At 34.5% G+C, this 26,519-nt stretch overlaps 1 protein-coding gene across 3 annotated transcripts in view; it reads right to left on the minus strand.

The window, feature by feature from the left end:
• Pcca (propionyl-CoA carboxylase subunit alpha) overlaps positions 1 to 26,519 on the minus strand; it is a 356,147-nt gene that overhangs the window by 209,063 nt on the left and 120,565 nt on the right. For all 3 annotated transcript variants that reach the window (XM_074043045.1, XM_074043043.1, XM_074043044.1), the window contains exons 9-11: positions 14,885 to 14,963; positions 8,459 to 8,561; positions 1,800 to 1,894 (exon numbers count right to left, since the gene is read on the minus strand). In XM_074043045.1, coding sequence (XP_073899146.1) covers positions 1,800 to 1,894; positions 8,459 to 8,561; positions 14,885 to 14,963 — 277 coding nt within the window. The remainder of the gene's footprint in view (positions 1 to 1,799; positions 1,895 to 8,458; positions 8,562 to 14,884; positions 14,964 to 26,519) is intronic.

Raw genomic sequence — 26,519 nt, forward strand, 5'->3', positions numbered from 1 at the left:
CAAAAGGAAGAAAACCACACTAATTCATTAATATTATGGCACTTGGAGAATTTCAGTGCAGTTGAGTATAACTCAATTTTTTCCCTGTCTGATCTTACCCTTTATCTTACCATAAACTCTACCTAGTGATTCTCAGAAATAATAGCAACCTTAGCACTGTCCACAAAGCACGGAGGTAGATACTTAGGATCTGAAAACTAATTTAGAGGCCACTTATTTGAACATTTCACAGTGAAAAAATACTTATCAAGTCATTATTAACAATTAAGCCTACTTTTTTTCATTTTGATTCTTATTGCTTTAAATTTCCTTTCCTCTAAATTCATAGGATGAGATGTTCATTTTTTTTTTAAATAACATTTCTAGACAGTGAAAAAAAAAACACAATCATGATGCAAGGTTCTCAGTCTGTGAAAGATTTCTATGCCAGGTAAGAATTGAGTAAGTTTTAAACAAAAAAAGAAAGTTAATTGAATTGGAAGTGATAAAGCAGATTAAAAAAAAAAAAAGCACAAAAGAATCATGTCAGAGACTACTGCTATTCTACAGAATCCTTTCTCCACTTCATCTATACTATTGGACTTTCAGCTGAGCACATGGTCACTGAAGAAAAACAAGACTTTTCCAAGTCTGCCAGATAAGTGCCTCACTCAGATAGAAGCCAAGTAATCCTAACTAGCGCTTACAGGAGCCTCCCTTAGAACACTGGGGGGAGTGGGGGAAAGAGGGAGAAGACACACACACGACAGAGAGACTATTTCCTCGTCTTTTCTTCTTCCTTCATATGTTCTTATGTCCTAGCCCTAGGCCATAAGACACAGAAGGTCACATTACATGTCAGAGTATCACAGCATGGTGGCTGGTTTATAAAAGTAGATAGCCCAAGAGACAGGAAGCAGAATGTGGGCGCTTCATAAGCCCTGGACAACAAACTGGTACAACACTACTTCTAGTTTTCTATTGGTCAAATAGCCAACAGGTCACAGAATCAAGTGGAGGTGAGACAGTTCCTTCCCCTCATCACTCAATGACAACAGTGTCCAAGGATTTTTGGACATGTCTGAAAACTACTATACCATACCATGACTTTTAAAACTAGTATTACCAAAATAGAGTTTAATTTTTAAGATTACCCTATGATTAAAAATTCACTCAAATTCACATCTACTCTTTTCAGAAACTACATTGTATCAAGGTATGCTGACTATGCTACTTAAAACTACAATTGGATACATTTTTAGTGCCTGATAATTCAAAACAACTATGTACACTCAACTAGGGATTTTTACAAACAAGAGAATACCAAAATATATATAAATACCAACTTGAACATAAGGCTCCATCAAATTGCCACACAAAACACATGAAAGGTGACCTAAATAAGTACGAAAGTGGCTCTGATAAATTAAGGGATTTTCAAGAACTATGCCTCAGAAGTCCTTCAAGGTAGGAAAAATTCAGAATCAGTTTGATGAAACCACCAAAACATGAGAACCTGGAAGGTATATATTCCAGAAACTGCATGAAACACCAGCAGATTCTACACTACCTATAAGCCTATACAAGTCAGTTTATTGTCTACCTAACTTCTTCTAATCAACACCCACTTATTTTGCAAGTACTCTCTCAGTTTTATGTACTAACATACTGAGGAAGATCAATTAACAAATTCTTAACTATAAAAACAGACATTAATAGAGTCTATATTGAAGTTAATTTGGCCAATAAAATGAAAAAGAAATCTAGAAACTAGATAAAAGCAAGTTATCTTATAAATTTTCACTGGAAGATACTCTTACCTTGGTGCTTCCTCCACCACCTTCTGATTTCTTCTCTGAATTGAGCACTCTCTTTCATTAATCCACAAAGCATTTCCATGTTTATCACCTAAAACCTAAGAGTAGTATCATGTCAAAAACCTGAGTATGTACCCAGCTAACATTTTCCCTCAAGCAACTTCTCTTGGTTTGTACTACTCAAACCTCACCAAACAAACACACCTCTCAACACATTCTTTAAGTTGATGTTAACAGAGAAAAGCTATATTTATAATTCAAAAATTCAGTAAGGTATTTTTAGCAAAAATATTTGAGGAAAAGAATCTCATGATACATTCCAAGTACAATGGGTAAAATATCAGAATCCATTGCACATATTTTGTGAAGGACACACTGAATGTCAATAAAGGGATCCTGCATATTGGCTGTCAATGGTACTTGGGGGGGGGGGCACCACAGCGTTATCACAAACACATGTTTGTTGTTATCTTTATTAAATATTTGTTGATCAGAAGTGATAGTCTATGCATTTACATCCAATATGGAGCCTGTAGTTTATATGTTGATATCTTTACTGTGTTTTAGTTTTAGGAAACTGGTTTGTTTTTTTCTAGAGTCTGGGGTTAACTATAACACATTATGATTTTTTCACATCTGTTGTAATGAGTAATAAGCTAGGACTGCCAGACAAAATATAACTCAGTTAAACTTGAATTATTTGAATAGTTACTTGTGTATTTCTGAACATATATATGAAGTTCACAGAGGCAAGATCTGTTTTAGAAGCCATAAGATAAAGCACTAATTTTAGCTCCAAATGGCTATTCACCCTCCCTGGGCAAGCATTCTGTTTCTTTATGGATTATAAACAGCAGATAATATCATCTTAATATTTTATATGGCTGATGAAAAAAAATCAGAGAAGATCAAGGTTATATCAGATATAACAAACTATAAAATGAATAGCTAGCCAGGGGTGGTGGCTCACTCCTATAATACCAGCTATCAGAAGGCAAAGATAGGAGGATCTTGGTTTGAGGCCAGCCTGGACAAAGTTAGCATGAGACCCTATCTAAAAACACAAATAAAAAGTAAAAGGACTGGGGCTGAGGCTCAAGTGGTACAGCACAAATATGAGTTCAGTTCACAGTACCCCAAAAAATAAGTAAATAAAAATTTAAAATAAAATAATTAATATATGATTGCAACATTAATTTTTAAAATAAAAGCATCTAAAACTGAAGAATGACTCCAAGTAATGGAGAAAAATGTTACTCAAAAGTGGCTGTGTGAGGGACATCTAAAATTATTTAAATTATTAATATAACTTTCAAGCTTGTTTTTAAATTCTATTTGTCAAATAAATGAAAGTAAAATTAGTCTCCAAAAAATAAAGTAAAATACCCAGGAATTCTCAGAAATATTTCCAATTAAGAATACCAAATACATATATAGAATCAAGAGTTTGTTTTTCTCCAAATTCTGTATAGACTCTTAATTCACTTTAAAAAGTTTGAGGCACTAGTTAAGCATTCAAAAAATGATCTGATGATATATTGGTAAAAAATTATAAATGCTTAAGGGAGGTTAATTCTTAAACACACAGTGATCTGTTTTTTCTTTTTTTTTTTTTTTAACGGGGTGGGGGGCAGTACTGGGGTTTGAACTCAGGGCCTCATGCTTGCTAGGCGAGCACTCCATCACTTGAGTCACTCCACCAGCCCCCTGCTTTTGATTTTTAATGCAGTCCTTTATTGATATACATCTGTTGAATGTGGAAAAAGGCATGCTACTTCCTGAAAAAAGTTCACAATAATAGACTGCTCCACATAATCAAGCCCTCAGGACCCCTGAACCCATCCCAGGAAATGCCAGTAGTTAGTTGTCTGACTGGAAACACAGAGTGGGTATAAACACAGAGTGGGATCATTCATGTTGACAGTACAGTTTCAATATGGAAAAGGACACAGTATGTGACAGCCCATGTGAAAACTAGCAGGTGATTTATACATAGATACCTTATAGACTGTGGATGGACATTCAAAGAATAGCAACAGAGAATGCATCTAGGAACAGAAAATGGAACTTGGAGACAAGGTAAAAGGGAAGATTGCTTTTTGTTTAACAGTCTTTATCATATGCACAAGTTATCTAATAGAAATAAAGGAATATAGAAGAAAAATAAGCAAATGATGTTAAAATGCCTTCCAAGTGTAGATCAGATATGGGAAACATCTGTGTTGCCCATTTAAGCTAGTAAGAGATATTTTCACCTGTTTAAAAATATCACCCAGATATTTTTAATATCTGGCTGGGCACTGGTGGCTTACATCTGTAATCCTAGGTACTTGGAAGGCTAAATGAGGAGGATCACATTTAGAGGCCAGCCTGGGCAGGGGTTCACAAGACCCATCTCAACCAATAGCTTGTGGCATGTGCCTGTCATCCCAAGGTATGCAGGAGGTTGCGATCAGGAGGATCCCAGTGCCAGGCAAGCCCATGGAAAAAAGCTCCCAAGACCCTATCTCAATGGAAAAAAAATTGGGCATGGTGGTATACACGTATCACCTAGTGACAGCAAGAAGCTTAAAACAGGAGGATCACAGGCAAAAAAGCAAGCCCCTATCTCCAAAATATCCAGAGCAAAATGAACTGGAGGTGTGGCTCAAGTGGTAGAGCACCTGCCTAGCAAGAGCAAAGCCTTGAGTTCAAACCATAGTACCACTGAAAAATAAAATCACCCAGACTATATGCCATGGCTAATTAAGATCAACTAAAAAAGCCAATGTACACATAATTCCTTAACACATACAAACATTTACGGAGCATTAGTTTGTGATCCTCACACCAAACAAACAAAACAGTCATTCCAGGAGAGTAATATATATGTATCACATCTAAAACAACAGAACTCAAACTCCAAGCCAGGCATAGTGGCACCCCCACCCACACACCCACAGTCACAGCAAACGAGAAGAGAGAGCAGGATTATGAGTTCAAAGTCAGCCGGACTCCAAGAAATTACACTGTTCTTCAAAGTGAATAGGCAAGCCACAGAAAAAAGAAAAGGAAACCATGTATCTGAAAAAGGACTCATAAGCAAAATATACATAAAATTCAGAACACTCAATTTTTAAACATCTAATTTGAAAAGAGAGGCAAGGATGAAACTATCCAAATGGTTGATATCTTATGAAAAGGTGCCCAACATCAATACTCGTCAGGGAAATCCAAATCAAAGTGATACAGTCACATGTCCACCAAAAGGGCTACACATTTTAAAAACTTGAAAATCCTGAGTGTTGAGCAGGATAGCAACAACAGAAACTCTCATGTTTCTGGGAGAATGTATTAATATAACCACAATATCTCTTGAAACTGTAATATTACTATGTAGCTCAACAATCTCTCTCCTCAGTATATCCCCTTAAAATTTATATATCCACAAAAAGATGGCAGGTTATTCTTAATTTTTTTTAAATGGAAAGAACCCAAGGATCCATCCTCAGAAAATGGATAAGTTAAGGGTTATTCAAACAATGGAACAACATGGTATAATTTTTTTTTTTAACAAAAAAGAGCAATGCTGGAGGTATCACAATACCTGACTTCAAATTATGTGACAGGGCCATAGTAATAAAAACAACCTGGTCCTGGCACAAAAATAGACATGTAGAACAAAGGAACAGAAGATTCATAAATAACCCACACAGTTAATAGTCATCTGATTTTCAACAAAGGAGTCAAAAACACTCATTGGAAATAAGATAGCCTGTTCAAGAAATGGTGCTGGGGAAAGTTGAGGTCCATATGTGGAAGACTGAATGAAATTAGATCCCTATTTCTCACCCTGTACAAAATAAAATAAAAATGATTACAGATCTTAATGTAAGATCTGAAACTTTGAAACTAGTACAGAAAAATATAGGGAAAACACTTGGAGATACAGGCACAGGCAGTATCTTTCTTAATAGAAGTCCAATTGCTCAGGAAATAAGAGCAAGAATTGACAAATGAGATAACATGAAATTAAAAAGCGTCTGCACAGCAAAGGAAACAATCATCAGAAGGAAGAGACAACCTACACAGAATGGGACAAAATCCTTGCCAGCTATTCATCAGATAAAGGAATAATGTCCTCAACATATGAAGAGCTCAAAAAATTAAACACCAAGAGAACAAATGATCCAATTAAAAAGTTCTCAAAAGAACAAATACAAATGGCCAACAAACACAACATGAAGAATGTTCAACATCCCTAGCCATAAAGGACATGCAAATCAAAACTACACTGAGATTCCATCTCCTTCCCAGTCAGAACAGCAACCATCAAGAAACAACCAATAACAAATGCTGGTGAGGATGCAGGGGTAGGGGAGAGGGTGGAAGGACATTATATACACGCATGGAAATATCACAGTGAAACCCCCTTATGTAATCAATATACACTAATAAAAAAGAATCTCAATAAAATGATGCTGTATATAAATAAAAAGCCAAACAAATATATGACTGCATTTACATGAAGGTTGGTGTTTTTGTTTGTTTGATGGTTTTTCTGTGGTACTAATAATCTCACCCAGGGACCTCACACATCCTGATCAACACTCCCAGTCCCATTACATAGTTTTTTCTGTTCTTCAACTTCACACAGAGCTTGGGACAGAGCTGAGTGATAGAGACTAGCATGCAGGAGACTCTGGGTTCAATCCCCAGCACCAAAATAGAAAAAAGAAAAAAAACAAAAAAAAAAAAAACACACCTAACCTATGTTAGATGTCACAATGCAGTTACTTGTACTAGGCAAGGAAAGGAATCAACAGGAAAAAGTGTGATACCATGAGGAATCTTTTTTTCTTTTTTCTTAGCATATATTCATTGTACAGGGGGATTTGCTGTGACAATTCCAAATAGTCTTTCATTATACATTGTTTAGATTGGCCCCATCTTCCTCCTGCTACCCCCTCCCGTTATCCCCTCCCCGACCCACTTAAAGTAACTGCAAGAGGTTTTATCTTTCTGTTTCCTACATGTATATGAAGCCCATCCATCATATTCATGAAGGAATCTTTTGATTTAATAGAAATACTTCATATCTAGATAATCATTACACATTTATATGTGTATAAAATTTTTATTGAATTGTCAGTTAAGTTTTTTTATTTCACTGTTTATACATGATATCTCAAGTTAGAAAAATCTAAAAACAGTAACACAACAAAAACAAAACCTGCTAGCCTCAAAAATATCTTATGTTCAACATTTCAAAACTACCAACTATGTTTCCACACTTATTCATACTTATTCCTACTCCAGAAAGTTTGAAAATCTACATGAAGATTTTCTACATGTAGATAATATATATATATATATATATATATATATATATATATATATATATATATAAAGTACTCATTAAACTTAAGAAAAAGTGACCAAACACAAGACTATGTTATATTGTATTCCCAACAAAAGGGACAATGTCAGCAAATGAACTTTTATTTAGTTTTCTGGTTCTCTATCCCATCAAATTAAGATAAAAACATAAATAAAATTCAATAGTTTCTAATTTGATATCCATACTCTATCAGTTTTAAGTGTTACGTATCAATTTATGGTCATACCTGTTAAAATTAGCAGGAAGGATTTCTGACAGACAAGTGAAAACAGCAGAGACAAGTGAAAATAGCGAACAGGTTGTCTTTTACAGTTCAGAAAACCTGCTTTGTTTTGCTGAAATACACACCCCACAACAACTTTAACAACCAGATTACATATTAATTTGAACAGAAGATATGATTTATTCATATCTACATAACTTCTTTTTTTTTGGAGGAGGGACCCACTGGGGTTTAAACTCAGGGCCTCACACTTGCTAGGCAGGCACTCTTACCACTTGAGCCACTCTGCCAGCCAATAACCTGTTTTTAACAGAACTCTTGTCACAGCAAAGTACAGACATTTGGAGAATTGAAATAATACAGGAGTCCAGGTCAGAATTTCTTTCTTTCTTTTTAATTTTTTTTTTAAAACAATGCCCCAAAATGGCTCAGTCCCAGAAGACATTGAATGATTCTGTAGATAGATTACATTTAGCCTAGCCAGACATCTTAAGACTGCTTCTTATTTGGAGGTAGGTTTTTACATAACTCCCACCCAAATCAATATCTTAGCACTTTGATTAAAAACAAATACCAGAATCCAAAAGCAGGTGATCAACTTATTTTGGACTTATTTAAACATACTAAAATAAATTGCAATCCTTCTATATGGAAGAAAGGGTATGTTTTCCAGTAAGATTAAATGATACTATCTATAAATCATGCTGGGCACTGGTATCTCACACCTATAATCCTAGCTCCTCAGGTGGCAGACAGCAAGAGGATCACAGTTCAAAGACAGCCCAGGCAAACAGTTGCCAAGACCTATCTTGAAAAAAATCCTTCACAAAAAAGGGCTGGTGGAGTGGCTCAAGGTGTAGGCCCTGCGTTCAAGCCCTAGTACCAAAAAAAAACAAAAGTTCATTGTGAGACCCTATCTTGAAAAAAACCCATCACAAAAAAGGACTTGTGGAGTGACTCAAGGTGTAGATCCTGAGTTCAAACCCCAGGACCATATTAAATAAATAAACAAACAAACAAAGTTCATAATAATTAGAAAGCATCTTAAAATATACCAACCTGTATTTCTATATGACGAGGGTTATCAATAAATTTTTCTATTAGTAATCTATCATCACCAAAACTAGAAGCAGCTTCTTGAGATGACAATCTAAAACCATCCCTGTAAAAGCATAAAGAACAAGAGACTAATGAAACAAAAACAATTCAATATTTACCTCAGCTTGCTTCATAACAAAGCAGAAAAATATTTACTCAATGCAAAGATAACTTTAATTTTTTTTCTTTTATTTATATGTGCATACAATATTTGAGTCATTTCTCCCCCCTGCCCCCACACCCTGGCAGAAACTATTTTGCCCTTATCTCTAATTTTGTTGAAGAGAGTATAAGCAATAATAGGAAGAGCCAAGGGTTTTTGCTAGTTGAGATAAGGATTGCTATACAGGGAGTTGACTTGCATTGCTTTCCTGTGCATGTGTGTCAAAGATAACTTTAATTGAACTGAAATTCTTCCACTTACTAACTCTGTGACTTTGCATATGTCATTTAACTTCCTTGATTAGAGATTTTCTATTGAAACAGGAATGTTGGTACTGGTTTCACCAATTTTAAATACCACTAACAAAACAGTATACAATAGCATATCCATTTGACTCAGAAGTTAGAAAATGCAAACAAAAACGTACTTATCCTAGCTAAGTGCACAACTGGTGCAAAACAAAAGCAAATGCAATTGTCAAGATTGAAAATACAGTACAAAGATTCTTAAGAGCATCTCCTGTCACTTTAAATTATACATCTTGAAATGCATTTGTTTCCCACATACCCACATAGGTCACTACAATTTTATCTTCTTTAAAATTGATCAAAATATTTAAAAGAACAGTTTTTGAAAATAAAAATATGGATTTAATTATTGCTTTCTATATTTTATTCCTAAACTAATGTACAGCATTATTATTAAAATAGATTTACTAAATTAATAAAAAATGGGGCTTATTTGGCCAGACCATTACTCAAACTGAAAAGTAACTGAAAATTTTGTTATCCACTTATTGGTATATTCAGAATATAGAATCTAATTCCTTTACTTCTAATAAACAGTTCATCTTCAGACTAAATACTTGTATTTAACCTAAAATATTAAAGCCAGTTTCTTCTAATCCTTTAAAGTGCAAACAGTCCATCTGGCAATATTAAAAATAATGATCTCATATGTTTGTTTATGTGCCTGAAACATGTAACACTGCAGGCAAACACTGAGTAGAGGACAAATTTCAAATTGTTACAGAAATCTCCTATTTCTGCTCCCTCAGAGAAAAGGTATTAGGTTTTCTTAGTCTTCCATTACATCTTTGATTTAGGGAAATGGAGTTTGACTCTCAGGAGACTGAAAATTTCAAAGAAACTAGAAGTATAATGAATCACTGTTTTCAATACCATATAACCAACTTTTTATTGCATGGGATATTATAATTCACAAAGACAAAAACAGAACTTTACAGTTTGTCTCTGCTGTAGTGATTAAAAGCTTTCATTTGTCTTTTAAGCCAAGAACACCAGAAATAAAAAAATCAAAGTCAGCAAACTAAAAAGGTATCATCTGAAAATGTGACAGGCATGTTTTAGAGCTATAGGAAACTGTATCCTTTGAGGCTGGGGGTGCAGCTCAGTGGCAGAGCACATACTTAGCATGTGCAAGGCCCCGGGTTCAATCTCCAGCACCAAAAATGAAGCAAAACAAAACCTATCATTGCATTCAATTGTACATTCATTCAAAAATAATTACTCATCACCAAACTAAGCTTAGGTACTGGGAATACAAAAATAGAACAGAAATTGCCCTCACAGTGCCTAAAGTCTACTGCAGATATTCAAACACACAGACATGATCAATTCCATTCAATTAATATATTTCACTTAAATTTGGAGAGAAAAGACCAGAGATTATTATGAAAATATGCAAAGTCCAAATCTAACAAATTTCATAATTCTCATCTCAACATATAACATCAAACATTCTTTTTAAAATCTTTCCAATATAGTAAACATTCCAATACAAGGTGCTGATGTTCCTTTCCTAAAAAGCTAAGCAAAAATGTCACAAGAGGTAAACACTCCTTAGGATGAAAGATAAAGCATTAATGGCTACTAAAGTTTATACTGCATCCAAAGAATACTAACATGCTGTTACAAAAAGAAATTGTACAAAAAGAAATTTCATTCTTAAGAGGGAAAGAGGAAAGGAAGGAGTGGTTAAGGTGTAGCGTGATATTTACAGTTAGTGGTTATAGAATACAACATATGTGAGCTCATTGGACTGTTCTCTTAACTCTTCCATAGTTCTGATTTTCCAAAATAAATAAGGGATATAGAATAACTTTTTTAAAACAAAGAGCATGTATCATTAAATCTAATAGTGTCACACTTTTGTTAATCTAAACAAAGTTTCAGAGACAGTTAACCAAGTTGAAGACAGTAATATTTTAGGTAGAAATTTATCTATTTTTTATTAACCAAAGAACATATTTTTAATCAATGTGCCATTTACTTGCCAAGAAAAGGTTAAGTTATTTACTAAAGGATGACATCTAAATGAGTATAATGACTTTGAAAATACTAAACTGTAAATTAAAATTTAAAGTTCAAAAACAGCATAGCAAGTCACAATGCCAAGAGACTGTGAAGGATAATTCCTCCATTAAAAAAGTTATCGGCCACTTTCAGTGAAAATGCTATATAAGTATCATGCAAAAGGGAAAAACAAGGAGAAAAAATAAAGTTCACATAATATACATCTTTTACAAAACCACTAAGTTGAACTCAGTATCTTTATTATTTCATTCTTTCCTAGGAAGCACCTGTATGTAGCATGATGTCTTTCCAAAAATGGCCACAAAAGTATCTCCTATTTTGTGTTCTGTTTTGAGAAATGTGTCAAGTCTTTGAGAAGAAGTAAAATCCCACTCCCCTCTCCTTGAATTAGAGAAGTTTGTTCTCCCTGGTAATCAAAAGGAAATGGTGGAGGGGAACCTGTGCAACTTCTAAGACTGGGTCATAAAAAGCAATACAGCTTCCACTTGGATTTGAAACAACTGATCTAGGAGTTCTGGATCCCCTTATATTAAGTCCAAAACCACCATACTTCAAGGAAGCTCAAGCCACCCAAAGAAAGGTACCCTGGCTCATACGGGTTACAAATTAAAAACAAGACACAGTCTCAAATCTGAACTTTGATAGATAAAATGTCAAATAAAACAATGAGGTCAAAATGGGACAAAGCGTCTCTCTTCCCCTTCTACTTGTTTCCACCCACGCAGACACCAGTCAGCCCAACTCCAAACATTTCTCATAGTTAACCAGTGCTCTAAGACAATCTACAAAGCCAGGCTGAGAGAGTTCCAGACAGACCACACGAACACGATCAATTAAGCATTCTCTAGTTACGGAAATAAAAGCCTACACTGTGACCTTAACCTCTCAGCATTTCCTCAGAAATTTTCAAGTAAAGCTGAGTTGCATCATAGATACTTAACTGATAGAAATTCAACACTAAGACCAAATAGATCACAAGAAAAAAAAAAAGGTGCCTACACATCATGCTTAAACACTTCCACTCTATATTCACTCATTTAGTGATGTTTGTCTCTACTTTCAGAATTGAATTCTTTCCTACCACCTCCACCTTATCATACTGGTGACAGCAACCATCAGCATTTTTCTTGCATAGATTATTGCAACAGCCTCTGATTTCCCTGACTCCAGAGCTCATGATTCTTCACCCCTTCATTGTTACCAAGATAGCATCTAGATGAACCTTATAGAACTGAAGTCACAAAATCTTGGTAAGTGGCTAATCTGGATGATACACACATAAAAATTCATTGTATTCTTCTACTTTTTATTTATTTGAATGTTAAAATTTTTAAAGTTATATATATAATGTCAGGAATTTGTTTCAAGTTCCATGATTGCCTTCTCTACTCAAAACCCTCCGATAGCTCCCCATCTCACTGTGTAGGGCCTTCAGCAGCCTACATAATCTACCTCCACCCCAGTCAAAATGCCTCTGACTCATTTACTACTCTTCCTTCCTTCCATCACCGGGCCACTGTATGTTCCTGGAGCACTCCCAATGCTCATGCATGAGGACCCCTGTGCTTACTTCCCCACTTCCGGGCCCTAATTTCCTTCTTGCACGCTGACCTCCTCACTCCAACATTATCTTCTCAGTGAGGACAACTCTGGCACTCCTGTTTTCAAGAGGAATTCGCTCCAGCACTCCTCCTGTCTCTCCTCCTCTAATTCTCCTTATACTACCCTCTAATCTTTCATAGACTTCATTTTCATTTTTACTGATTTGCTCCCACCATATCAGGATTCCCAACCTTGTGTATGCCATGAGTCCCTTTGCCAAATGATGCAGCTTATGAATTTCTGCTAAAATAAGGATTAAAGTGCAATAAAATGCATGGACAGCAGGGTGTGGTGACATGTGCCTGTATAGTAATAGCTACTCAGGAGGCTGAGGCAGAAGGATCATTTGAGCCCAAGAGTTCAGGGCCATCCTGGGCAACAAAGCAAGACCCTGTATCTTAAAAACTTAATAAGCAGGCTGACGGTTTAGCTTACAAGTAGAGTGCTTACCTAGCAAAAGCATGGTCCTGGGTTTGATCACTAACACAGCAAATAAATAAATCATTACATAGAAAATGATTTTAAAGTTTTTAAATGCAGAGGATTAGATCAAGGAGACAAATTATATTGAAATAAACCTCAAAGTATTTGTCAAAAGCATTCAGGATATAACACATATGGTTCTCTACTTAATAAGGTCCAAAAACAGGTCTAATAATCATTATAATTTAGAGATATCTATTAACACCATAATGGAATAACAAAATATATGTGATTTTATAATAGTGAAAAGCTCCACAGATACTACTATTACTTTGGTTTGTTGCTACACTGGAGGAAACACTAAAATGCCAGGTATAGGCTCATAAGAATATGTGTATGTTTTATTCATCCACATTCATGAACTGTCCCTGAATTAAAAGTTAAGAATCTAGAATATAAATTGGATTGGATTACTGGGTTATTTCCTGGTTTTATTCTTTACTATATCCCTGCACCAAGCTAAAACAATGCCTTGCAAACAACAGGTTCTCAACAAATATAGCTAATACATGATTCTTCTTACTAGCTAGATGGGAGAGGAGAATCTGTTGTTACTCAGTCGATATCTGGTACCAGTGCCACTGTGAAAGTGAGGCTTTTGTTTAAAGACCTCAACACATCAGCCACATTCCTTCTCTGATGTCAACCAAAGGAACAATGGTCTTCTAAGCCAAACAAGGTCTTAAAGGAGAACATACTGCCTTCGAGAGATTTTCACCCTCTTGCTCACTGCAGAGCCTAATTTCTGAGTAAGGTTTGGACTCCACTGTCCTGGATTACTTTCACACTTAGTAATCCAGATTTACATCCCTGAGAGATTTAAGAGCCAAGCAACTGGGGAAGGAAATAAGGAGAGAAAAAGAAAGCAGAATTAGTCATTTAGAAGACCAGATTACTTCTGGATGAAGAAAGGGCAGGAAAGACAACATTAACAATAAAATAATAATTCTGTGATTTTTTTCATTCTCCCGTCTCCAAAAACAACATGAATCTTTCCTGCTGCTAAATCTGAAAATAAAGAATACAAATGTGAACAGTGTTTCCTAAAGCCTGCTTATACTAGGTACTTTCTTGAACAACTCTTTCTAATTCTTTCGAAGTAACGACATAATCATGCATTAAGTTTTGGTTTTTTTTTTTTTTAATTATCTTAAAATGCTACTTTTAGCTAGGTATGGTGGTACACGTCTTTATTTCCAGCCCTCAGGAGATTAAGGCAGGAAGATAATAACAACAAAAAAGATACTTTTGATTTCTAAAACTAGTAAAAAGAACACATAAATTTACAACAGAGTGCATTTTATATAAAGGACACAGTAATTTTAAAATCAGAAGAAGAAGAATATATTTCACACTATAAAATTATCAAAGTAATTCCCTACTTTTATACACTAGCAAAAAAAAGGCAAATATATATTTAATTAACACATAAATTCTCAATGAAATTACAACTGATCTGAAATCTGGTTCAAATCTTTAGACAACATTCTGAATTAGACTGGCAAATGCTGGTAATTTCTGCCTCGAAAATAGAACCGTAACTGTAATTTTTTAAAAATACACTATAAAAACAAAATGAAAAATTCACTGTAAAACCCTTTCTATAATAGGATAACCATCATCAAAATATGGATTTGGAAGGTTTTTGCATAGTATGGATTTTTCTCCCACAGGATTTTACTCTTTTGTGAGATGGTTATTATAATTACTCCATTATGCTTTTGGTATCTATTTACTTGTCAGTTTAATAAAACTCTGGTAACTGCGATTTTCATCAAAAGTATATTTTGGACAGCCTCTCACCTGGTCTCTTCATCATTCCAAGCGATGCGCATGCCTTTCCCACCACCACCTGCTGAGGCCTTGATCATGACAGGGTAGCCTAACAGCAGGGAAGAATGAGACTGAAGTTCAGACTTTGATCATTTGGATGTATGAACATGACAACTGACCACATGTTCAGTAACACAGTAGACAATAATTTATTTAAAAGTTCCTTTCCTTAGAATCAGAAAAAAAAGTCACCAGTGTAATGATAATATATATTGTTTTTAAATGAAAAGGCTACTTGTGTCCAAAAATATATTTTATATTTTCCCAGTAATAAAATAAAAACTAAGAAAACATCATTTGATGGTGATTTCCAAAATGGGAAATACAGTATTAAGCAGCCAAACATGTAAGAAGCAACTTACATAGCACACACAAATCTATGATTCTTCAAAACTGCTATTTGCATGATAACAGATTAAATTCCCTTTTTTCAAAAGTAATAATATCCAGGTGCTTGAGGTATTACCATTTGAAAGGTCACAGAGACTGTCTATAGTTTTTATCAGCAATAACTGACATGATGGAAAAGATATATTTAGATGTTAAATTATCATATCATATATTATGGCCTGGAGCAGAATATCCAGGTCTCATTTCTTATGGAAAAACTACTGCACTATTCCATCCAATTCAACAGGTTATGAAAGTACAAAGTAAGGTCTAAACAAAAGTACATTTCCAGAGAAAATAAAGTCATAAAGTTGTTAGTTACAATATTATTTAGATTAGTTGTTATAAAATTTTTTACTATGGCACTATATCCAGAAACATTTGTCTCCTTTAAAGGTTGTCTGGAAACTCAGAAGAAATACTCATACATCTAATGCCATTCGTTTATGGTCTTTTATGAAGAAAGCAGCAGTAAGTGAGCCCTTCAAGGATCCTTCCTGCCCTATGCTTCTATAATAGTATTGAACTCTAGCTATAGGATCCTTAGATGAAAAAGGAAGAGAGGGGCCAAATGTCGTAGACCTTTGACCTCTACACCACAAAATATCACCTTAACTTCAGCTTAGTTAAAATGGCACTTGCTTCCTAAATACTTCATAGTTAATTCGATTAAAAATGTTTTTGTTTTTTATGTTTATGTGGGGTACCATTTTAAACAATGCTAAGTAGAGTGCGAAGAAAAATAAATAGTACATGTTTATACATTAAGAGCTTATAATTCAGGAAGAGAGAAGTAAAGGACCCAAAAATTCTATCATTGAGATTTAAAAGAGCAAAGGATCACAGGAAAGTAGAAAAAGGGGATTAGCAAAAGAACAATACAGAAAGGGTCATTTAAATGATGCTATGAAGGATGAACAGGATGTGAAGATTTGGGGCAGGAAACATGACAGCTGAGGAGATATGGGAAAAGTTTAAGAAATTAGTAAAACTCATTTGAAGTACAGTACTGAAATACAGCTTATCTGTAGAATAGCAGAGGAAAAGAAAACTGAAAACAGAGACTGGGGGGCTGAGTAGGGAAGATTTAACATGCTTTGCAGAAGGAGAACTGCAAGAATAGTACTTGTCTCATGATGAATGGCAAATAAAAGAATCAGAAATATTACCTAAAAATTCAATACTGAGATGCCTGCAAAAGCCTGTGTGCAACAATTTAGGGCTTATTTTAGACAAATGGATCCATACCTCTCTCTCCCACAAAAAAAGTTATCAGTTCACCACCAAATTATTTATTCACACAACAGGATATGTACACCTCATGTCTCTGTTGTGTTCAGTTCCCTCTGAGGATTAAGAAATTTGCAGGGTTTTTTTTTTTTTTCCAGAACTGGACTAGACAGTGATTTGTGAGTTTTACAATAAGATGGGGAAATTGTACTTGTTCACAAGATCTATCTGGAAAAACAGATAGATTAACAATAAGAAACTATCATATGTTCAGAAACAAATAATTGTCAATAAAAAATTATATGTTCAGAAAAGGTGAGAGGTCATTAGAGAAAAAGACAATGTATAATAAGACAATATTATTTCCCAAAGAAAAAGGTAATGCAGCATTAGACCTATATATACCTATAACCTCTGAAGGGAAGATTCCCTGACAGAATTCTAACAAATCAAATACAAAACAGTTAGAAGGGAGGGAGACACTGGCAGAAGTTAGTGATACTTGCCCCTAATATCTGAGCTATATTCTGAAATAAAATAAAGATAAGGTTTTCCACTGAACTTTTTATGCCAGGTAAGTCATTACATTTTAGGCAGTACATATTTTTATGCTGTTACCATGCCATGAAATAAGACCTAGGCATTTGAAGAGGAGAGAAATGAATATTCCATACCATGATCTTAAATAATATCAAACAGTCCAGTCTCTCACCCCTACTTTTTCAGTGTGTCTCCACTACTCTAGTTAAGTTAAGTCATGGAAAGAGAAGATTTAAGAAAGAGTCAATAAAAAGTTGGCATTCCAGGAATAATCAGAAATAGTCAACAAGTTGGTGGTTATTGCTATCCTTCTTTTACTTAGTCTAGACGAAATTTCCACTAATTTTCTTTCATATTTTCTTAAATAGTGGAGCACTCACTCCTGGGTTTGTTTTTTATCTATAATGCATTTGTTTAATTTTATATTCTTCAGTGACGTATGTTAGAAACTACACAAACTTCGTTATCATTAACAGAATAAACATTCTATGAGATTTTTGAAAGGAGGCATATTTCCTGGTGTAAAGATAATACCTCTTTTTGCTGAGTTGTTTTTTTTTTTGTTTTGTTTTGTTTTAATGGTCTTACTATGTACCCAGGCTGGCCTAGAACTCATTATGCTGACAAGGCTGCCTCAAACTTTCCATCTTTCTGCCTCTGCCTCCCCTAGTGCTGGGAGGTATCTACCACCACACCCAGTGAAGAGATTGCTTAAAAAAAAGGCAAACTCAGATCCCAGTGCTGTTTCAGTTTTTCTTCCTTTATGATCTTTTCACTAGATGCCTACTACTACTGCTTTCAACCCTCTCCCCAACTAGAAATAGGTGTAGCCTGCCTAAGGAAATTCCAGCCTTGAGTTTCCTCTTTACTTTCTTTATTTCCTTTCTGCCCAACTAAAGAAAAACTAATACTTCCAAAAAGAAGAAGAAAAAAAAAAACATTTAGGAAATGCAGAAACGTAAGTTATCAAAGTACTAAAAGGTTTCTATTGCTAACTTTACAGACTCAACTTTCATAAGAAGTTTTAACTGTAGGACAAGACATCTTCTCCGATTTCCTTGCCTCCCAGCAATCAGTGTATCATGTTGTCCACTACAATGAAAGTGGTTTTCTTTCTAATTCTACCAGGAAATTTTCATTCGTTAGCTCAAAAAAAAAAAAATGTACTATATACAAAGTGTACAGTATATATTCAATAATCAACAATTCAGAAAGATCCCTGCTCTCCTGGAGTCTATTACCTGATAGAAAACCACACAAAGCTGGGGAGTAGTTCACACTTATAATCCTAGCTACTTGGGCTGAGATCAGAAGGATTGAGGTTTGAGGCCAGCCCAAATAAATAGTTCTCAAGAGTCCATCTCCAAAATAACCAGAGCAAAATGGACTGGAGTTGTGGCTCAAGTGGTAGAGCGCCTGGTTTGCAAGTAGGAAGTCCTCAGTTCAAACTCCAGTCCCACGCACACACAAAAAATATATAAATATGCATGCACCTAAATATACATGTGTATCATATATATAAAATGTAAGATGGTGCTACAATAAAAACACAGAGGGATGTGACAGTGACGAGAGTTACTCTTCCTTGAAAAGTCTTCTCTAAGGAAACTGACATTTAAACTGAATCTAAAATGATAAGATGAAGCTAGCCCTCAGGAAAAAAAAACAATGGGAAGAAAGATTCCTGACAGAAAGACAAGTTGGAAAGTGCTTTGTAGGAGATGAAAGTGACCTGATAACAGTATTTTTGAAGACCACTCTGGCTGCTGTGGAAATGACATTGTAGAAACAGAGAGAGTGGTTATAAGGCCTTTGTGGTAGTACAGGTGACAGACAGCTGTGACTTGGATTTGGCTGGTCACAACAGAGACAGAAGACAAAGACTTGAAGTTTATTTTAGGATTTGAATCAGCTATGGCTTGGATGCGGAAGATACAGGAATGAACGAAGTCTCTAAAAGCTTAGTAGCTTTCCCATTTAGTTTTTGATTCCAAGTCAAAAAGAACAATATTTCACCTGACTGATAACTCCATGCTTGTCTACAATAAGACACAATAAATAACTTCACTCTTCAAGCAACACAACTTAAAAGCTGACAAAATGACATCTTCATAATACAATATTCATAATTCATAGAACAACTTTATTAGCCTTTTAACTTACAATTTCTTCAAATAAACCTTCATAGGCAATAATAACTAATAGAGAAGGGAAAGTAAAGAAAAGAAAAAATCAAAGTAATCCTTGGGAAATACCCTACTCCTAACTTAGTGATATTAATCAGAAATCACTCATGAGTCAAAGAGAAAGTATGACTGGGGGCAGGTGGGAAGGGGGGAGAAAGGTGTCTTCTTTTAAAAACAGTTGGAAAACCTATAATTAATTGCAAGGCCTTGTTTCCTAAAGAAAGGTTAAAATAAAAAGAAAATAAGAGACATTTCAGGGACTAGGAGAGTCTCTAGATGGACAGACTAGGGTAATGGGGCCTCAGCAGAGAAATAAAAGACTCAAGAAAAAAACATGTGAGACAGACAAGAAGGAAATCCTAAGAGGAAAGTTATACATTAGAACTATAGGGAAATCAAATATTATATGCACTGCATTTGGCATGTTGCTTTATGCTCATTTAATGTAAAATAGTTCATTTGCCTTTTCTTTGGTGAGTGGGGAGGAGGAGTTAGTTTATTATTGTTTGAGGGGAATGTCCATGACAGTGTTGTTTTTGAAGATTCCAAATTGATAGCTTTTGTAAAATATTACACATTTGAGTGTATCTGGTTATTTACTCATTTAGTTCACATTAACAAATATTTTTAATTCTATATAGCTGATGTGGCATCTTCATTTTTGCATCACATTAGAAAGGGAGAAAAAAAAAAACTCCATTTGTCTCACTACTGATGAGTTAGGTCTGATTGCTTAAAATACCCATTAAGTTTCCTCATGGAAACCATGCCATTTTGTCTTTGTAATTAGCAAATAATCTGAAGATTAGCATCTCTAAACCATGAATATTCTATATCCAAACAATATTTAACCCACTGGTAATAATTAACATTACTGATTCCACTTTAATGAATTCCTCATTACTCACTGCAAAATAAACTTTTTTAAAAAATGAAGACAAAAATATTTGTTTCTCCAGTGACTGAAAAATGCCTAGAGAATAACATACTAAACAATAGTTCCTAAGTAACTTAGGTATATGTACATCATTTTTTTTTGCTGCTGTTATTATTTTACCATATGAATATGCCACAGTATCATCCATTCTACTGTGCACAGACATTCAGATTTCATATTATTATCTTTATACATACAATGCTTTTGTGAATTTTTCTTTTGTGTGTGGTACTAGGGTTTGAACTCAGGGCCTACAACTTGAGTCACTCCACCAGCCCTTTTCTGTGAAGGGTTTTTTCGAGATAGGGTCTCTTGAACTATTTGCTTGGGCTGGCTTCGAACCTTGATCCTCCTCTTCTCTGCCACCTGAGTAGCTAGGATTACAGATGTGAGCCACCAACACCAGCTCGTGAATATTTCTGTACTTGCTGCCTGGCACTACATATAAGAGGTTCTTGCTGTGAATGTGGACGGTATACGAATCTTACAAATTCTTTACTTAAAACAAAATTAAATTTTGTCAATTCAATTAATTTAACTAATATAACTGATTTCAATTAATGTAACTGATCATGTTGACAGACTAAAAGGAGAAAAATCATATGGTCATTTCAATAGATGCACAAAAAATATCTGACAAAATTCTATGCTCAACAAACTAAAAATACAGGAAGACTTCCTGCACATGATAAAGAGCATCTACAAAAATCTACAGCTCATATTATATTTAACAAAGAGAAACTAGATGTGTTTCCCATAAAATAAGGAACAAGGCAAGGTGTTCACATCTTGTTCTATATCCTTCACTATGTCAAGAAAAAACATGAAGTGTAAACAGATGAAGAAGAAAACAATAAAACTGTGTTCATTAGCAGATAACTGTCTACAGAGAAAATCTGAAAGAATCAACAACAACAAATATAATTCTTAGAACTTATAAGCAATTATATAGCAAGGTCGTAGCACACAGGGTTAATATACAAAAGTTAGGTTGTATTTAATTAAAATTAAAACCATTTTAATTTGAAATTAAAAACACAATGCCATTTACACTAGCACCCAAAAACTGAAATGGGCATAAGTCTAAGAAAATATATACAGTATCTCTTCGAGGAAAACCACAAAACCCTGATGAAAGAAATGAAGGAAGATTTAAATGGACAGACATTCCATACCCAAGGATATAAGACATTTGAATTAAGATATCAACTCTCCCCACTTAAGTTACAGATTTAACTTAATTCATTCAAACTTCACCTACAGATTAAACACAAATCAATATCCCGGCAAGTTATTCTGTAGATATTAGCAAATTGATTCTAAAGTCTATGGAAAGGCTTAAAAAAAAAAAAAAGCAAAACAGAATAGCTATTAAAGGAAACAAATTTAAAATACTAACACTACCCAACTTTAAGACTTACTATAAATCTAGAGTAATCAAGACAGCTTTTTAGTGAAAGACTAGACAAATTAATCAATGTAACAGACAGCCCAGAAAAAGACCCACAGAATACGGTCAATGGAACTTTGACAGAGAGGCAAAGGCAATCGAATAGTCTTTCCAACAAACAGTGCTGAACAACTGGATGTTCATATACCAAAAAAAAAATCTAGATACAGTTCTTAGATCTTTCACAAAAATTAATTCAAGCAGATCTTACATCTAAAAGTAAAATGCAAAACTACAGAATCACTAGGAAAAAAAGGAGAAAATCTAGGTAACAATGGTTTGGTAATGAATCCATGAAAGAAAAACACTAATAAAACTAAATTAAAAAAAAAAAAAAACACTTCTATTATGGCAGAGACACTGTAAAGAGAATGAAGGTACAAGTCATAGAGTGGGAAAAAATATTTACAAAATACATACCTGATTAAAGAACTTGTATCCGAAATATACAGTTTTAAAAACTCAACTATAAAATGACAATCAATCCAATTTAAAAACGGGCAAAAGATCTGAACAGACATCTCAATAAAGAAAATACACAGATGGCAAATAATATGACAAGATGCACACATCATATGTCATCAGAGAATTGTAAACTAAAACAACAGAATCATTACTATATGCCTGCTAGAATGGCTAAAATCCAGGGCTAGAGGGCATGGCTTAAGTGGCTGAGTGCCTTTCTAGCAAGTGTGAAGCCCTAAATTCAAACCCCAGTACCACAAAATAAAAGAATGGCTTAAGTCCAAAACACTGACAACATCAAATGTTTTCAAGGATGAAGGATACCTGAAGGAATATTTCCAAGTTGAAATTTTTATGGCAAACACTGGAAGAATAGAAATAGAGAAGAAAATTTCCATCATAAAATATTCATCACAGTGGAGGGGGATTAGAGGGGAAAATAAGAGTAAGAAAAAGAATTCGAATCCAAACAATGAACAAACAAAAATAAAAAGCAGATAATATAAATCAAAATATAGCAGTAAGTACAATAAGTGTAAATGGAGTCATCTCTCCAGATTAAGGACAAGCATTGAGGCTGGGGAGTAGTCAGTGGTAGAGCACTTGCCTAGGCATGTGTGAGTGCCCCTACATAATCCCCAGCACTGGAAGATAAGCACTGCAGTGTGAAGAAAAAAAAAATTTTAAATCTCATCCATGCACTCATAAGGGATATGTCTAAAACAACAGTTTACTAGCAGATGGAAAAGACACAAGGGTAAGACCAAAATAAGCTTGCTTAGGTATATTAATATCACATAAAATCAGACTTGAAAGCAAAAAAAAAATTAGTCACCACATTTTGACAAAAAGTAAAATTATCCAAGAAGATACATGTTATACTATAATATACCTATTAATCTAATAACAGCAAAACCTGATAAAGAAAAATTAGAAAGTCCACTTTCTCAAAAATGGATTAAATATTCAAAAACATCAGTAGAATATTTGAATATCCTAATAGGCAGACTTGACCAATTGGGTCATCTATAAGATATGAAATATAATAATTTGAGAATATATGTTCTTTTCAGGCACACATGGAATATGCATTGAAAGTGACTTATTCCAAAAAGAAATTTTTATCATATCTGAAAGATTCTAAATTAAAAAGATATTCACTCTCCACAAAGCAATTAAGTAAGAAATCAATAATACAATGAAAGTTGAATTTTTCAGTTATTTTAAAATATTTTATTAGATAAAAAAAGTCAAAAATCGTAATGGGAATCTAAAAATTCTTAGAAATGAACAATCATGAAAAATCATATGAAAACTATAAAATGGGGTTCTCTCCTCAGATCCCTCGTTCAGGACATTAGCCTAACTGCTAGAAGCATTGGCATTGACAGCTGACTAGTGAGACTCAGCTAGTTGCTACCTGAAGTTTTGCTCCATCCTAAGGGTAGATGACACGGTGGTTAGTAGATACAGTTTTGACCTAACTTGGGACAACTATAAAAGGTCAGGTAATATTCACAGCTCTCTACACAAAAAAACTAAGGTCTTTGTTGACAAAGAATCTCAACTCAATTCAACTTCCCCCTCAATCTAGTTTCCTTACTCCCGACAGGTGTTGGGGGGTATTTCCCCTAATAAACTTCCAGTCCGCCTCGAAAGGATTTTAAGCTATTGGAAGGCCATTACAGTAATATAAGCCTGAGATGACACCAACTTAAAGAGAAGAGCAATGGAAACAGAGAGAAGTGAATGAATTCAGTAAGTATTTAAGATATGATTATCAGTAAACTGCAAAGCCACCTAATGAGATGTAATAGTTAACTCCAAAACTCATGGACAAAGTCTCATTGCTAACTATCAAAATTGAGACCTCTTGACCTCTGCGATATACTGCAGATGGTGAATTATCCATCAGCCTAGGTCCCAGATGAAGTAAGCACTGGACTCTTCCTTCCCACACCACAACATGATCAATAAGAAATGAGCATGTAGAACAAAGAAAAAGTCAATCTTTGCCATTTAAAGTCACAGAGGGGCTGGGGCTGTAGGTAAAGAGCTTTCCTAGCATGCAAGAGGCCTTGGGTTTGATCCCTAGCACCACAAAAAAAAAACAATAGAAGTCACAGGGGAAAGTCAATAAAAATGTGATACACTTCAGCTTTCGTGAATTACTGATAATTACACAAAATCAAATAAAAATTAGCACATGACTAGATTCATTCAAAAAATCTAACTTAAAACTACGGAGAAATTTGGCTGCTATGAATCACATGGTTACATTGAAAAGTGCCTACTGTAGGCACAAATAAGGAAATGATTCAAATTCAGGAAATGAATTCCATTATAAATGTATTGTTCATTTTGTGTTTATTTGATCATTATTATATTACTATATTTAAGATTTACTTTTGAAAAGTATTAAATACTAATTAAACATATTTAGTTAAAATAAGAATGAACCAATACTGTGCATATAAAATACAAAAGTGCTACAAGCTACAACGAACCAATACATAATACTAGTGACTGACAGAGACAGGCAAATAGACTTCACAGAAAACTGATTTGTTGCCTATTTGCCTCTGCTTGGGCGAATAACTAGTAGATCCCTAACTGCTCCAGGGATTAGAAATCAGTGCACTTTAGTGTATCAGAGCAGAAGGCATCCATTGACAGGAAGTTTCCAAACAAAAACCAATGTGTTTCCACATTACTGCCTGTTATGCAGCGTCTTTGGCAACAGAGAAGTAGAAAAAGGAAAAGGTATGCAGGAACTAACAATAAGCCAGGTGCACGTGGCTTACACCTATAATCTTAGCTACTTAGGAGGCCAAGATCAGGAGTATTATGGTTGGAGGTCAACCCTGGCAAATAGTTTGTGAGACCCTATCTCCAAAACCTAAATCCCACCAAAAAAAAAAAAAGAAAAGAAAAATGAACAACAATAAAACAAGTGAAAGAAGATGAAGGCCTGATGAAGGCCTGAAACAAAAAGAGGAGAAGACGGAACAAATGTAACAGTACAATGTAGGAACTTGTAAAATTATCCTTAAACCCAAATGTATATGTTGGAAAATAAAAACATAAGCACCCAAGTGATGGAAAGAAAGAAAACAGGCCACAAAAACATACCTTCTGATCTCCTGGGACTGTAACTCTTAACCTAACATGACCACATTGTTTCAATATATACAACTCTGGTTTTGTTTTGTTGGGGTTTGGGAGGGGAAGAAGAGATGGTGGTTGTTTCTTTGTTGCTACTGATTGAATCCAGGGCCTTGGGCATGCTCTACCAGTGAACTACAACCTGGCCCCACCTTACTCTTTAACTGATTTCACAAAGAACATTTTAACAACATTTTCTTCAACAAACCTTTCCTTAGGCATTTGTCATTCAATCTCCATAGACATTAAACATATTTTCTATTACAGGCCAAATTAGCAAATAAATTAACAGTATATAAGACTGTGAAGAAAATGGTAAATTATAATTTTTCCAAAGATTTCTTCAGTATAACTTTAACCACAGAGTCATAAACAACATGCAAAAAAACCTTCTAAGCAGCATAAAATGAGAAAACAGGATTTCAGGATTAGCCAAGTATTTTTCTCTCTCTTAAACATGAACAATTAGTTCCTCTATATAAACAACTTGTGTAACATTTTTTAATGTCATGGCATACCAGAAGGAAGGTAGGAAGAAGCAGCAAAGGAAAATAGCCAGTGTGGAGAAAACAAGACTACCATAGCCCCTAGACATTAATCAGAAACAAAGGCAGAAACAGTCAGAACACTAAAGGACAGACAATAGGAGGGCATAACTTTTCAAAACCATAAACTGTTGTGCTCAAAGGTTAGTGTAAAGGCAATAAGGGTCAATAAAATGTCTTCATACATTTGAATCTTAGATTCCTAAAAACTTCCATTAGTCCAGCCTAATTAATGAGCACAAGGACAACCTAAAAGAATGGATGACTAGTGACCATTAACAAGCACATACTGAATTTGTGAGAATCGATACTAAATTGTTCATTTTGTTTCAATTATCTGTTTGTCAAGAATTTATTATGAATAAATTTATTTATTCCTGTTTTTCCCCCAGTATCTCCATTACAAAATTAGAGATCAGAGAAAAAAGTGAGAAAATTGTAGGCAAATCATGTTCTATAAGTATTGTGAAAAAAATTTTTAAATGTGATTACTTCATTTCTATACTTCTGTTTGAATTCATTCACTGAGAAGCCACCTGCTAAATATATACTATGACAAGCACTGTCTTAAGCACTAGAAATACAAAGAAAACTGATGTCAATTTAAAGATAAAATAGTAATTAAATGAACATAAACAAATTACTTGTAAAGATAAATAGAATTTATTTATTGCAAGGGAATTCCACACTATTTTAA

Source organism: Castor canadensis, chromosome 10 (assembly GCF_047511655.1).
Source record: "Castor canadensis chromosome 10, mCasCan1.hap1v2, whole genome shotgun sequence".
Classification (NCBI taxonomy): Eukaryota; Metazoa; Chordata; class Mammalia; order Rodentia; family Castoridae; genus Castor; species Castor canadensis.